Source organism: Muntiacus reevesi, chromosome 10, assembly GCF_963930625.1.
Source record: "Muntiacus reevesi chromosome 10, mMunRee1.1, whole genome shotgun sequence".
NCBI classification, from domain to species: domain Eukaryota; kingdom Metazoa; phylum Chordata; class Mammalia; order Artiodactyla; family Cervidae; genus Muntiacus; species Muntiacus reevesi.
Genome location: NC_089258.1, coordinates 14,803,593 through 14,820,928, shown reverse-complemented (window position 1 = coordinate 14,820,928; position 17,336 = coordinate 14,803,593). Strand labels below are relative to the sequence as shown.

Here is a 17,336-nt window from a genome sequence, read left to right as displayed (position 1 = left end):
GATTGAATATAAATTATTTTGAATATTTGTCAAATAAAACTATTCAAACAAAGGAAAGCTAAATACCACAAAAGCTGAAACCCTTTATTTTTCTTATTTTACACAGAAACTTGATTTATATTTACATTACTCTACTTTGGAATTTTTATTTAATATTTATAACAAACACAGAAAATAACCATTTAACACAATCATATGCCTGGAAGTGTAATAAGCAATGAAACAGAAATTATCCTATATCAAAGACCTCACAGTCTAAAGGGGCAGACAGTCAAACAAAAACTAAAATATGACTGGTGCTAAGATAAATAAACTTATTACATTTATCTAACTGTAGAATCTCTCTTACATATTGAATTCAAAGTCAAGATTTAAACCTCTTGTTCACCCCGACTTGTTGCAGGCTTGTACAAGTTACTTAACTTCATGCCTCAGATTGTTCCTGTCTTCTGACAGCATATAGGAAATACTAACAGGCAAACTTATGTTTGTAAATGGAGTAAAATAAAATCCTAGAGCTTACAAAAATGGTAGCTCTAAATCCACCACATTAAGTATAAATGAACTAAACACTCCAAATAAAAAGGCACAGATTATCCAAATGGATAAAAATGCAAGACCTGATAATATGCTAACCACAAGAGACTCACCTTAAAGAACAGATAAAAATTAAAAGCTGGAAAATGATAAACATACAGCAAGGATAAGACTATATTGTCTATATTAATATCAGAGAAAATTTCATGATTACAGACATAAAAGGAGCATTTTTAATGATAAAAGGGTCAATTCATAAGGAAAAAATACTAATCATCGATATGTGTGTACCTAAGTACAAAGCTTCAAAATATATGAATTGAAAACTGATTGAAATAAAAGGAGAAATAAACAAATCTATAATTGTAATTGAAGATTTCAATATTCCTCTCTCAGAAACTGTAAACCAACTGGGAAGAAAATCAGTAAAGACAGAGAATGCTTGAACAACACCTAACCAAACTGACTTTACTGATATTTATAGAACAATATACCCAACAATTATAGAACAAACACTTTTTTCAAGCGTACATAGATCAGATAAAGGCAAATTATATTGTAATGGAATACCACTATACACACTAAAAACAAAAAGACAAATAATACCAAATATTGGTGAGTATATGAAGCAAATGAACTCTAATGGGTTGCTAGTTGGAGTAAAATGATACAACCGCTCTGGAAAAATGGCTTCTCATCCATAAATCCCACTCTTAGGAATTTACCCAAGAGAAATTACAATGTATGTCAAAGAAGTCTTACACATAAATATTACTTAAATGTTTACTTTTAATAACCTAAACCAGAAAACCCAAATATCTATCCTCAAATGAATAGGTAACAAAGTGTGATATATTTATAAAATGCAATACAGTTCAGCATTAAACAGAATGATCACTGATACATTCAATAACACAGCAGATTCTTAAAAACATGATGATGAGCAAAAGATGTCAGGCACAACATTTCTGGGGGCTTGAATTCCAAAATCAAAGTGTTGGCAGGTTTGGTTTCCATTGACTCTCTCCTATGCTTGACCTTCCCTGGTGGCTCAGCTGGTAAAGAATCTGCCTTCAATGCAGGGGACCTGGGTTCAATTCCCTGGGTTGGGAAGATCCCCTGGAGAAGGCAACAACTACCGACTCCAATATTCTAGCTTGGAGAATTCCATGGACTATATAGTCCACGGGGGGTCACAAAGAGTCTGACATGACTGAACAACTTTCATTTTCTTTTCACTCCTATGCTTACAGACTACTGCCCTCCTGCTGCATCTTCCTGTATCGTTTCCTCTGTGTATAGGAGCTCCTGGCATCTCCTTCTCTTCTTCCAAGGACAACCAGGCAGACTGGCCTCAGTCCCCACCTTAATGTTTCATTTTAACTTAATTACTTTAGTTACATTCCAAGGTCCTTGGAGTTGAGACTGGAACACGTGAATTTGGACATAACAAGTCTCCTAATTGGACTTTCACCATTCAATTTGGCTCTACTCTGCACAAAACAGCAACATGATGACTTGTAAAATGCAAATCTGGTAATTTTTTATCATAAGAGTAATCCTCTGAAAACACTTCAGGGAGACTCTATTGTTCTAAGGATAAAGATCAAAATTCTCTAAGAAGCTTTAAATAGTCTTACGATCTATTCCTTGCTTACCACACTGGTGGTGTTTCCTGGCCACTTCCCTTTTACATTCTAGGCATAGTCATTACATGCACAAAGCATTAGAACTGCTTTCATTTATTAAAAAGTGCTGTGATCTTTGTTGTCAGGAGGCCTCTGCAAACGTGGTTTGTTCCCTCTTGCTTGATTTTCCTACTCTTTCCTACTCTTACTCATCTTTCAATCCTCAGTAAGCTCATAGGTCATCTTCTCTGGGAAGCTCTCTGACTTCTCTCCTCACTCTGCAGGAGTCAGGCTCCTCATGAGCTCCCATAACATCCTCTATTCCATATCATAGCACACACATGACTTCATAATTGACTGTACCTAGATTCCCCACTAAAACCTTAAAATATAGTTCATTTCTTTTGGGTACCTGTAGTCTTAGAATAGTGGCTCAAAAAATGTTATTTTTTGCTATTCTACATTAACAACAGACTCCCGTAAGTAAAATCATTCATGAAACTCACTATTTTAGTCTAGAGGCATCAAACACACAAAACATTGTACATGAGATTTAGGACAAGTCTCATTCATTAACAGGCACTGCTTGAAGAGGTAATAGAGGAAATAAGGAACTGTAGAAACCCTGACTCAGGTTTTCCTTCTTAGAAAATGAATTAATTACTATAAACTGTCTATTTCAATAACTTTGAAATCAAGTTAAATAATGCTACAGAATATTTAGAGCTTAAAAAAAATTACAATATAAAGTGTTCAATTGCTCAGTCATGTCCGACTCTTTGTGACCCCATAGACTGTAGCTCACCAGGCTCCTCTGTCCTTGGGATTATCCTGGCAAGAATACTGGGTGGGTTTCTCCTCTAGGGTTTCTTCCCAACCCAAGGGTCAAACCTGCGTCTCTTTCAAACTCTGCGGATTCTTTACCACTGAGCTGCCTGGGGAGTCCCACAGTACAAAGGGATAAATACAACTGATGTAAGCAGAATACTAATGCAATCACTCCCATTATTCTGATTACCTGTTAAGTTCATCCAGACATAAGCGCAGTGTTTCATAAGTTGTTAGAGCAATCTCACATTTCCTCTGTTTCACACGAATCAGTTCATTATCCTTTTTGTTACCATGTAAAATAGTGACTCTGAAATATCCCCAGGTGTCCAGCTCATCCTTCCAGTTGTAGAGGACAGAAAGAGGAGCAACTATTAAGAACATCTATAAGAAGAAGAAGAAAAATGTATGATATAATTTTTTAAATGAAAAAGAACCCCAAAGTTAAAACAGAATATCAACTATCCTAATCTTTGTTTTTTGACCCTGTAGTTAATAAGTATAAATACAATTGAGCAACTGAATATATCTAACTTAGAAGACCATCAAACATTACTTTGTTGTTATTCTTATTATTAAGAAAAAAATAGATACCCAGTCCTGTCCAAAGTAACAGCTATTTTTTTACACTCCCCCCCCCCCACCAAAGGAGTTGAGGAATAAGAGAAAAATAATTCTCTGAAACAGAGAAGAGTATAATCGCGATCCCAATATTAACTTCAAGGGCCACACTGGTAATAGAAATATGTAAAGAAGGCCAGCTTTTTTTCTTGAAATGTATGGTCTTCCAGAGCTCTCTTTTCATTTCACTTTCCTAGTCCATTTCTTTCCCCTCCCTCTCAGATACTATCGGTTGATGACCTGGAAAATTAAAGCAATTAGAGGAAAACCTCCTTATCTCTTACCACTGGATCAATAACCTACCTATATTTACTTCCACATATTCTGTCCTCCCATCTATTACCATGGGTGTACTGTCCATGTCCTTATTTAAAGACAAACTCAGCTTACACAGTGGCTCCCATTACTTCCTGTCAACCTGAAGTCAATGCTGAAGAAACCATCCCCAATCTGCCCAACACGATTAAATTTTGCTTTTTAACAGAACACATACAAATACAAACAAACATGTTCTAATATTTCTCAATAAATAAAACAAGTCAAATTTATTGTTCTCAATAAAACATAACAAAAAAATTCTTCCTACATCTCTCTCAAGCTATTAAACTTGCATCTCTCTCAAACTATCACCCATTACTTTACTTTCTTTATCGCAATGATCCTTAGGAGTTATCAGTACTTACAGTCTCTACTCTCTTCCTGTTCTCTCTTAACTCATGTAAGTCCTAAGCCATTGAGATTAACAACATATATCTGTTTCGTCTTCAAATAAATGTTTTGGGGTTTCACTGACCTTTCCTATACCAACCTGAAATCCTGCTGTCATGAACCATTTTAATTTCTAATATTTTAATCTTTTACTGTTACCACGGTTCCTGAGCTATTATCTTTAACAGGGTTTAAATAAGTTTCTTTCCTAAAGTTTTATACTTGGTCCTACTGATAAAGATGAACTAACTAAACATACTGAAAATTTTCAGTTTAACGAAAAATAAAATAATACAATATTACTCTAAATCCTACACTCTCTTCTATGAAGCATTTCAGCTGGGCCACTTATCAGCTGTAAGATATCAAGTCTGTGACTTTGTTTTAGAAACAGAAAAAAGAAAGAGAACAGAAGATTAATTCTGAAACAGTTTTGTCTTCTACTTGGAATTCACTCTATGAATTCCATTTTTCTCCTTCAATAAAAAATTGGGACTACAAGTAAAAAGCTCCTGCTCCTACCCTCTTTTCAATATTATACAATGAAAATGTTACTCAAACACCATCTGAGCGCTTTGTACAATTTTCCATTTGAGGGGTCATTCACCAAAGGTGTCAATGAATGTAGAGATTTCTAGAACCAGCTTTAAGATTCCAATATAAGTTTAAAAATTAAGACATTCCTTACAGACATTACTGATCTTCAAAACTGTGAAAAGTAAATCAAAAGGATTAATAACTAATTTTAATACTAAAAGAGGAAAGCGAACTGAGCTATGCCATTTGAGAAGTCAAGAGGAAGTATAAAAGAAGAATAACTTGAAGTATTTACTACCATGTTGTGAAGAATACTTAACTTAATAAGCCTTATTTAAGGAAAGGATGCCAAAACAATAAAATGGAAAGAACTGTCCAACTGCTCAGCCACTAATTACAAAGCAACTCTATTTACCCTGAAGTCAATAAATAATTTTACAAGACTAGGTTTAAAATGTAATATAAATGAAATTTAAATTTGCCCACTCAGAGTTATTAAGAAATCAACAGATGCCACATTTAAGAGTACAACTACAGAATATTAAATTACTTTTATCTCTTTCAACAAATTTAGTTCAATTATTAGGGTACATACTTTTAAAGTTTCATTCTTTGAGTACTATTGCTTTAGAAAAATGATGTTATGTACTGTGACAAAATACCCAAAGATGTTTTTCATGTGTGATGATTTTTGTGGTAGAAGTAGTTACAGTATTAACAATTACCAGAACCATTTCTGAGCACTTACTATGTGCTAAACACAGTGCAAAGTGCTGACAGATCTTAACTCAAGAATTTTACATAAGAGAGGCTATAAAGTAGAAATATTTTATATTTCCTTTTTAGAGATGATAAAACTAAGGTGTAGAGATGTTAAATAATATGCCCAACACCACAATGTTATTAAGCAGCAAGATGAACCCATGCCTGTATAATTCTGAAGCTCTTAACCAACAATATATGATGTTCACATCTTAAATCAGAAAGCCTATGACCTTGAGACGCGTAGCTTTCATACTTACCACTGTAACTACAGTACTTTGTACTTTGTACTTTGTACACAGTACTTTGTACACAGTACTTTGTACACAGTACTTTGTACTGTGCTTAGAAAACAAAGGCGTTTAGTTGATAAATAAATTAATGAATGAAGGCATGTGTCAATGGCAAAAGGTAGGAGGAGGACATATTCAGAGCACAATGACCAACCACCAGAGCCAAAGGAAAAATTTCCTACTGGAGGAAGTGACACATCAAACTGAAAAATAAAATGTACCTATATTCAGAGAACTTACAGACCATAAAATTGGACTTTTTACTATTTAACTCAAAGTTCTAAAGCATATAACCTAATTCTTTCAAAAATGTTAAATCTAATTAATTTACATGCTAACTATGCATAATCTTTCCCTCGGTAAATTCTGGAGATTTAATCTATGGAAATTTAAGTTGAGAATCTACTCTAGGAGCCTCTCCAAATCCTTTTTAGAAGAGCAGCATAATAGTAACACAAAAATTTAACAAATATTCTAACTAAGTGGCAAGTTATAGATGAATATCAGATCAATTTCATACTGTTCAGATCAATGGTTAGCAAAACAATGAATATCACCTGTTTCAATTAAACATAATAATCAAAACATGAGAATGGAAATAACAAGCAAAATTACTTCCAGTTAAACACAACAACAACAAACTGTTGAAAATTCTTAAAGAGATGGGAATATCAGATGACCTGAAATGCCTCTTGAGAAATCTGTATGCAGGTCAGGAAGCAAGAGTTAGAACTGGACATGGAACAACAGACTGGTTCCAAATAGGAAAAGGAGTACATCAGGCTGTATATTGTCACCCTGCTTATTTAACTTCTATGCAGAGTACATCATGAGAAACGCTGGACTGGATGAAGCACAAGCTGGAATCAAGATTGCCGGGAGAACTATCAATAACCTCAAATATGCAGATGACACCACCCTTATGACAGAAAGTGAAGAAGAACTAAAGAGCCTCTTGATGAAAGTGAAATAGGAGAGTGGAAAAGTTGGCTTAAAACTCAACATTCAGAAAACTAAGATCATGGCATCTGCTCCCATCACTTCATGGCAAACAGACGGGGAAACAGTGGAAACAGTGGCTGACTTTATTTTTTGGGGCTCCAAAATCACTGCAGATGGTGACTGCAGCCATGAAATTAAAAGATGCTTACTCCTTGGAAGAAAAGTTATGACCAACCTAGACAGCATATGAAAAAGCAGAGACATTACTTTGCCAACAATGGTCCGTCCTGCCAAAGCTATGATTTTTCCAGTGGTCATGTATGGATGTGAGAGTTGGACTATAAAGCAAGCTGAGCACTGAAGAATTGATGCTTTTGAACTGTGGTGTTAGAGAAGACTCTTGAAAGTCCCTTGGACTACAAGGAGATACAACCAGTCAATCCTAAAGGAAATCAGTCCTGGGTGTTCATTGGGAGGACTGATGCTGAAGCTGAAACTCCAATACTTTGGCCAGCTGATACAAAGCTGACTCATTTGAAAAGACCTTGATGCTGGGAAAGACTGAAGGCAGGAGGAGAAGGGGACAACAAGAGGAGGAGACAGTTGGATGGCATCACCGACTCAATGGACATGAGTTTGAGTAAATTTCGGGACTTGGTGATGGACAGGGTGGCCTGGCGTGCTGCAGTCCATGGGATCGCAAAGAGTCAGAAACAACTAAGCCACTGAACTAACTGAAAACATAATAAACAAAACATGAGAATGGAAATGACAAGTAAAACTATAACTATTTGAAGAAAACATAAATAAAACAAATAAAAGAACAGTAAATCAACAACCAGGAATATTCAAGAAAAAAGAAAGTCAAATCTATAAATACATGAGGCACCTTAATGACTCAGACCAGACTGACTTAAAACTTACATACTGAACATTTCAGAAATAGCATAATATATTCTTAAATTCACATGGAACATTCTCTAGAAAAGATCATATGTTAAGCCACAAAAAAGTCCTAATATATTTATGAAGGTTGAAATCACGTAAACACATTTCCTGACAACAATGGTATGAAACTAGACATCAATTCTATGAGGACTGCTCAATTCTATGAGGAAAGTTTAGTGATAAAGAACTACCCCAAGAAATAAGAAAATTTTCAAATATGCAACCAAACTCTACACCTTAACGAACCAGAAAAACACACATTACAAAATGAAGCCCAAAGTTAGTAGAATGAGGGAAATAATAAAGATCAGAGAGGAAATAAATGAAATAGAGACTAACAAGGCAACAGACAAGGTTAATAAAAGCAAAAGCTGATTCTTTGCCAATACAAACAAAATTAGAAAACCTTTAGTCACACATAACAGAAAGAAAGAAAGAAGACTCAAACAAAATCAGAAATAAAAGAGAACTTAAAGCAGATCAGCGCAGTTCAGTCGCTCAGTCATGTCCAACTCTTTGCAACCCCATAAACCGCAGCACGCCAGGCCTCCCTGCTCATCACCAACTCCCGGAGTTCACCCAAACTCATGTCCATTGAGTCAGTGATGCCATCCAATCATCTCATCCTCTGTCGTCCCCTTCTCCTCCTGCCTTCAGTCTTTCCAAGCATCAGGGTCTTTTCAAACGAGTCAGCTCTTCACATCAGGTGGCCAAAGTATTGGAGTTTAGCTTCAACATCAGTCCTTCCAATGAACACCCAGGACTGATCTCCCTTAGGATGGACTGGCTGGATCTCCTTGCAGTCCAAGGGACTCTCAAGAGTCTTCCCCAACACCTCAGTTCAAAAGCATCAATTCTTCAGCGCTCAGCTTTCTTTATAGTCGAACTCTCACATCCATACATGACCACTGGAAAAACCACAGCCTTGATGAGATAGACCTTTGTTGACAAAGTAATGTCTCTGCTTTTTCATATGCTGTCTAGGTTGGTCATAACTTTTCTTCCAAAGAGTTAGCGTCTTTTAATTTCATGGCTGCAATCACCATCTGCAGTGATTTTGGAGCCCCCCAAAAACAAAGTCTGTCACTGTTGTCCCATCTATTTGCCATGATCTTAGTTTTCTGAATACTGAGTTTTAAGCCAACTTTTTCACTCTCCTCTTTTACTTTCATCAAGAGGCTCTTTAGTTCTTCTTCACTTTCTGTCATAAGGGTGGTGTCATCTGCATATCTGAGGTTATTGACCGTTCTCCCGGCAATCTTGATTCCAGCTTGTGCTTCATCCAGTCCAGCGTTTCTCATGATGTACTCTGCATAGAAGTTAAAAAAGCAGGGTGACAATATACAGCCTTGATGTACTCCTTTTCCTATTTGGAACCAGTCTGTTGTTCCATGTCCACTTCTAACTGTTGCTTCCTGACCTGCATACAGGTTTCTCAAGAGGCAGGTCAGGTGGTCTGCTATTCCCATCTCTTGAAGAATTTTCCATAGTTTATTGTGATCCACACAGGCAAAGGCTTTGGCATAGTCAATAAAGCAGAAATAGCTGTTTTTCTGGAACTCTCTTGCTTTTTCAATGATGCAGCAGATGTTGGCAATTTGATCTCTGGTTCCTCTGCCTTTTCTAAAACCAGCTTGAACACCTGGAAGTTCACGTTCACATATTGCTGAAGCCTGGCTTGGAGAATTTTAAGCATCACTTTACTAGCGTGTGAGATGAGTGCAATTGTGCATTAGTTTGAGCATTCTTTGGCATTTCCTTTCTTTGGGATTGGAATGAAAACTAACCTTTTCCAGTTGTGGCCACTGCAGAATTTTCAAAATATTGCCTGCATACTGAGTGCAGCACTCTCTCAGCATCATCTTTCAGGATTTGAAATAGCTCAACTGAAATTCCATCACCTCCACTAGTTTTGTTTGCGGTGATACTTCCTAAGGCCTACTTGACTTCACATTCCAGGATGTCTGGCTCTAGGTGAGTGATCACACCATCGTGATTATCTGGGTCGTGAAGATCTTTTTTGTATAGTTCTTCTGTGTATTCTTGCCACTTCTTCTTAATAAGAGACTACTATGAATCGTTTTATACCAACAAACTGGACAACTAGAAGAAATTTATCATATATCATTCTTAGAAACATACAACCTACTAAGATTGAATCACAAAGAAATAGAAAATGTGAACACAACAGCTCCAAGTAAGGAAATTGAATCAGTAACCAAAAACCTCCAAATTAAATGAGGAACAGATTCACTGGTTAAATCTACCAAATATTCAACGAAGAAATAACACCAATCCTTCTCAAACTCTTCAAAGAAATGCAAGAGCTGGAGATGCTTTCAAACTTATTTTATGAGGTCTGATACCATAAGAAAGGAAAATTAGAGGCTATAGCCCTGATGAACTTAAATACAAAAATCCTCAGTGAAATATTAGCAAACTGAATCCAACAGTACATCAAAATGACCTTACACTTTGGACAAGTGAGATTTATTCCAGGGAAGCAAGGATGATTCAACATATGCAAATCAATCACATGATACACCACAGTGACAAAATGAAGAATAAAAATCATACAGTCATCTCAATGGAGCAGAAAAACATTTGAGGAAATTCAATATCCATTTATGAGAAAAACTCAACAAATTTGGTATAGAGGGAACATACATCAACGTAATAAAGGCTATATATAACCAGCACACAGGTAAGATCATACTCAATGGTGAGAATTGAAAACTTTGCATGTAAGACAAGGAAAAAAACAAAGATGTCCACTTCTACAGCTTTTATTCCCATAGTACTGAAAGTCCTAATAATAGGGGTAATAATCCAAACTAGAAAGGAAGTAAATTGTCGCTATTTGCCAATGACATAGAAACACACAGAAAACCCTAAACACTCCACCAGAAAACTGAAAAAACTGATAGAAAAACTGAGCAAAGTTACAGGATATTCAATACAAAAATCTGTTTTATTTTTATATACTAACAACAAACTATTAGAAAGAGCAATTAAGCAAACAATCCCATTTATAATTGTATCAAAAAGAATAAAACAACTAGGAATAAATTTAAACAAAGAAATTAAAGATGTGTACACTGAAAACTATGAGATATTGATTTAAAAAATTTTAATGTCATAAATAAACGGAAAGAAAATCCATGCTCATGGACAAATAAATATTGTTAAGAAATCAATAAATGGTGCTGAAAAAACTGGATACCACATTGTATAACTGGGCTACTATCTTATACCACACACAAAAATGAACTCGAAATGAATTAAAGATTTGAAACTAAGACCTGAAACCATAGAACTTCTGAGGAAAACATAGGCTGTAAGCTCTTTAACATCTTGACATGATTTTTTTGAATTAACACCAAAAGCAAAAACAAAAAAGCAGGACTACATCAAACTAAAAAGCTTCTGCCCAGCAAAGGAAATCAACAAAATGAATATTAAACCTACTGAATGGAAGAAAATATTTGCAGATCATATATAGAACAAGGGGTTAAGATCCAAAGTATATGAAGACTGTAACAGCAGAAAATCAAACAAGTAGCATCATTTACAAGACAATAAACTAAAGAAATAGTGTATAGTAAGTAAAATACTGGAAAAATTTCTTGTCTAATAACCAATGAAATTGCAGCTGATTCTGGTATTATAATTGCTAGAAAAATCATCCTTCTCTGCCTTAATCTGATTATGAATTTTATATAGAATGACTAAAGTTTTACCATACAAGATTGTAGTATTTTTAAAGTTTTGCCAAACAAGAAAGTAGTATTTGATTCATCTTCATAAAGACTGAATTTCAATCTTAACAGCCTAAATCTAAATAATCATTCCAAGAATTAGTATTTGAAATGCAAAGTTTGTATCTTTTCCTCTAGGAACTTATTCTTAGCACAAAACCTCAATTTCACACATTCTTAGATGATTTATTCGCCCCTGAAAATGTTAAAAAAATATATAAGATGTATCATGTAACACACATACATAACTCAAACTCATCACTCCTTAACTGATAACATTTAAATTCATTAAAAGGATATTTTTAAGTGGTTCTAACATTAATTTTTCAGGATTCCACTGCAATTTTGGCATGAGCATATTAATAAATACAAGGAAATTTATTTCTCTTCCAGCTATTTCACAGACTATCTTTTAAAAATGCACAAAGTTTTAAATCAATCAAAACAAATTTATCTTTCATAAATTTCATCACACAAAATTATAATTTTTGTTCACATAGGCTTCTGAGGGATACTGTAGAATATCACTGGTAATCTCATCAAAACCCTTCCTTGTAGAATTCCAGTTCTAATGACCAACTAAATTCATTTACTGATGTCATTAAAACAAAATAACATAAAAATATATATCTAATAGTGGTAAAATGCTTGGAAGGGCACTAGCAAATAGCCTTCATAACATTTTTGAAGATGTATTTGAGGACCTGAGGAATTCATCCTTTACCTATATAAGAGAAAACTCCTCCCTATCCCCCCAAAAAACCCCACAAACTGAATTTTCCTAGAAGTAACCTAAATACAACAACAAACAACAAACAACAATAAAATAATAATATAAGCTCAACAAAGAACAGGCAGTTGGAAGGACTGGGTCATGGAAAGTAACAGCATGTTAAATGTAAACAGATTAAATTATCCAACTAAAAGACAGTGTGGTTGATTAGACTTAAAAAAAAAAAAAAAAGACCCAAATATATACTCCCTACAAGCGATCCACTTCAGCTTTAAAGACACAAATAGACTGAAGATGAGTGAATGGAAAATGATATTTCACGCAAATGGAAACCAAAAACAGGCAGGCTTTTATGTCATACAAAATAGGCTTTAACCCAAGTACTGTAAGAAGAATGCTTGAATTGACAGAGTCAATTTAAGAGGGTGTAACAAGTATATTTCTACACCCAATATCAGAATATCTTAAATATATAAAGCAAATTATTTATAGACCCGAAGAGACAAAAAGCTCAGCAATAAGCGACTTCAACACTTCTCCTTCAACTATGGATCACTCAGAGAGGAAATCAATAACGAAACACTGAACTTAAACTATGCTTGGATCAGACTGACCTAGTGACACATACAAGATGCATCTGACAATAGCAGAATACATATTTGTCTCAATCACATATGGAACATTCTCCAGGATAGACAAAATGTTAAAACACAAGACAAATTTTAATAATCTTATCAAGAGGACTAAAATCATATCAAACATCTTATCTGACCTCAATGGTATAAAATCAATCAAAGGGGAAAACTAAAAAATTCACAAATAAGTGAAGATTAAATAAAATGCTCCTCAACAACCAGTGGGTTGAAGAAGAAATAAAAAATGAATTAAAAAATACCTAAGACAAATGAAAACTGAAATAGAACATACCAAAACATATGGGACACAGCCAAAGGAGTTATGAGAGGGAAGTATACAATGATAAGTGCCTACATTAAAAATATATATATATATCATATAAACAACTAAAATTTACGCCTCAAGAATTTAGAAAAAGAACAAATTAAGCTCAAAGTTAGTAAAGTGGAAGAAATAACAAAAAATCAGAAGGTATAAATGAAATAGAGAGTAGACAATAGAAAAGATGAATAAAACTAAGGGCTGTTGTTTTTTTAAAGATGCACAAAACTGACACCTTTAATTAGACTAAGACAAAGAAGATTCAAATAAATATAATTAGAATGAAGAACACATTACAAATAATAACCCAGAAATAGAAAGAATAATAAAAATTACTCTGCATAATTCAGTTCAGTTCAGTTGCTCAGTCGTGTCCGACTCTTTGTGACCCCATGAATTGCAGCACGCCAGACCTCCCTGTCCATCACCAACTCCCAGAGTTTACTCAAACTCATGTGATGCCATCCAGCCATCTCATCATCTGTCGTCCCCTTCTCCTCCCGCCCCCAATCCCTCCCAGCATCAGGGTCTTTTCCAATGAGTCAACTCTTCACATGAGGTGGCCAAAGTATTGGAGTTTCAGCTTCAACATCAGTCCTTCCAATGAACAACCAGGGGCTGATCTCCTTGAGGATGGACTGGTTGGATCTCCTTGCAGTCCAAGAGACTCTGAAGAGTCTTTTCCAACACCACAGTTCATTTCATTATAGTCCAACTCCTCCATCCATACATGACCACTGGAAAAACTACAGCCTTGACTAGACAGACCTTTGCTGGCAAAGTAATGTCTCTGCTTTTTAATATGCTATCTAGGTTGGTCATAACTTTCCTTCCAAGGAGTAAGCGTCTTTTAATTTCATGGCTTCAATCACCATCTGCAGTGATTTTGGAGCCCAAAAAAATAAACTCTGCATAATTATATACCAACAAATCAGATAAGCCAGAATAAATGGTAGGTAGAAATAAATTCCTATAAACATACAACCTACCAAGACTGAATCATGAAGAAACAGAAAATCTGAACTAGTACAAAGATTCAATCAGTAACCAGTACCTCCAAACAAACAAAAATCTAGGACCAAACACCTTCACTGGTAAATTCTACCAAATAAAACCAGTTCTTTGCAATTCTTCCAACAACAATAAAAAAAGGAGATGATGCTTCCAAACTCATTCACAAAGCCAGCATTATCCTGATACCAAAACCACATAAGGATATCACAAGAAAGGAAAACAGGCTAATACGACCAATGAACATAAATGCAAAAAATCCTCAATGAAATATTAGCAAACTAAATTCAACAATACATTAAAAGGATCATACACCATCAAGTGAGATTTATTCCAGGCATATAAGGATGTTTCAACATACTCAAATCAACCTGAAAACAAAGTAAAAAACGATACTTGAACTCTTGAAAACTTAAAACACATTAGGGTCAAATTAAATTTAACACTAAGAATGTGTTTATGCTACTGAAAATAATAGGAAATTTAAAGTAACAATAATTATTACTAATAATACCTTAGGCCAATGCTTCTCAAAATTTTACACTGAAATGTCCCAAATTATAGACAAAAGTAAACTTGACCTTCTCAGAAATTCTATGTATGAGAATTATATAAAAGATACTGTTTTAAAACTTATAGAAAGTAGTTTATTACCATAATATGATAAGGATTTCATGAAATCACTTCAACTTCATTTTTATCCAGTTTCCTGGATGCTGAGGACAAAAGTCAGACACACACCTCTGTGTGTGTGTGTGTGTGTGTGTGTGTGTGTGTGTGTGCGTGTGCGCGTGCGTGCGCGCGCAAAAAGGTTGTATAAACGTGAACCCAAAACAACAAAGTAAATGGCAACGGGACCACACCTATCAATAATTACCTTAAATGTAAATGGGCTGAATGCCCCAACCAAAAGACAAAGATTGGCTGAATGGATACAAAAACAAGACCCCTATATATGCTGTCTACAAGAGACCCACCTCAAAACAAGAGACACATACAGACTAAAAGTGAAGGGCTGGAAAAAAATATTTCACGCAAACGGAGACAAAAAGAAAGCAGGAGTCGCAATACTCATATCAGATAAAATAGACTTTCAAATAAAGGATGTGAAAAGAGACAAAGAAGGACACTACATAATGATCAAAGGATCAATCCAAGAAGAAGATATAACAATTATAAATATATATGCACCCAACATAGGAGCACCGCAATATGTACGCCAAATGCTTATGAGTATGAAAGAGGAAATTAATACTAACACAATAATAGTGGGAGACTTTAATACCCCACTCACAACTATGGATATATCAACTAAACAGAAAATTAACAAGGAAACACAAACCTTAAATGACACAATGGACCAGCTAGACCTAATTGATATCTATAGGACATTTCACCCCAAAACAATCAACTTCACCTTTTTCTCAAGTGCACACGGAACCTTCACCAGAATAGATCACATCCTGGGCCATAAATCTAGTCTTGGAAAATTCAAAAAAATTGAAATCATTCCAGTCATCTTTTCTGACCACAGTGCAGTAAGATTAGATCTCAATTACAGGAAAAAAATTATTGAAAATTCAAACATACGGAGACTAAATAACACACTTCTGAATAACCAACAAATCATAGAAGAAATCAAAAAAGAAATCAAAATATGCATAGAAACGAATGAAAATGAAAACACAACAACCCAAAACCTATGTGACACTGTAAAAGCAGTGCTAAGGGGAAGGTTCATAGCATTACAGGCTTACCTCAAGAAACAAGATAAAAGTCAAATAAATAACCTAACTCTACACCTAAAGCAATTAGAGAAGGAAGAAATGAAGAACCCCAGGGTTAGTAGAAGGAAAGAAATCTTAAAAATTAGGGCAGAAATAAATGCAAAAGAAACTAAAGAGACCATAGCAAAAATCAACAAAGCTAAAAGCTGGTTTTTTGAAAAATAAACAAAATGGACAAACCATTAGCAAGACTCCTTAAGAAACAAAGAGAGAAGAACCAAATTAACAAAATTAGAAATGAAAATGGAGAGAGCACAACAGATAACACTGAAATACAAAGGATCATAAGAGACTACTACCAGCAGCTCTATGCCAATAAAATGGACAACTTGGAAGAAATGAACAAATTCTTAGAAAAGTATAACTTTCCAAAACTGAACCAGGAAGAAATAGAAGATCTTAACAGACCCATCACAAGCAAGGAAATCGAAACTGTAATCAGAAATCTTCCAGCAAAAAAGCCCAGGACCAGATGGCTTCACAGCTGAATTCTACCAAAAATATAGAGAAGAGCTAACACCTATCTTACTCAAACTCTTCCAGAAAATTGCAGAAGAAGGTAAACTTCCAAACTCATTCTATGAGGCCACCATCACCCTAATTCCAAAACCAGACAAAGATGCCACAAAAAAAAAAAAGAAAACTACAGGCCAGTATCACTGATGAACATAGATGCAGAAACCCATAACAAAATTCTAGCAAACAGAATCCAACAACATATTAAAAAAATCATACACCATGACCAAGTGGACTTTATCCCAGGAATGCAAGGATTCTTTAATATCTGCAAATCAATCAATATAACACATCACATTAACAAATTGAAAGATAAAAAAGATAGATGCAGAGAAAGGCTTTGGCAAAATTCAACATCCATTTATGATTAAAACTCTCCAGAAAGCAGGAATAGAAGGAACATACCTCAACACAATAAAAGCTATATATGACAAACCCACAGCAAGCATTACCCTCAATGGTGAAAAATTGAAAGCATTTCCCCTAAAATCAGGAACAAGACAAGGGTGCCCACTCTCACCACTACTATTCAACATAGTTTTGCAAGTTTTGGCCACAGCAATCAGAACAGTAAAAGAAGTAAAAGGAATCCAGATAGGAAAAGAAGAAGTGAAACTCTCGCTGTTTGCAGATGACATGATCCTCTACATAGAAAACCCTAAAGACTCTACTGGAAAATTACTAGAGCTAATCAAAGAATATAGTAAAGTTGCAGGATATAAAATTAACACACAGAAATCCCTTGCATTCCTATACACTAACAATGAGAA

At 34.9% G+C, this 17,336-nt stretch overlaps 1 protein-coding gene across 5 annotated transcripts in view; it reads right to left on the bottom strand.

The window, feature by feature from the left end:
• ERCC6L2 (ERCC excision repair 6 like 2) overlaps nucleotides 1–17,336 on the bottom strand; it is a 174,272-nt gene that overhangs the window by 130,026 nt on the left and 26,910 nt on the right. For all 5 annotated transcript variants that reach the window (XM_065946782.1, XM_065946780.1, XM_065946779.1 and 2 more), the window contains exon 4: nucleotides 3,184–3,377. In XM_065946782.1, coding sequence (XP_065802854.1) covers nucleotides 3,184–3,377 — 194 coding nt within the window. The remainder of the gene's footprint in view (nucleotides 1–3,183; nucleotides 3,378–17,336) is intronic.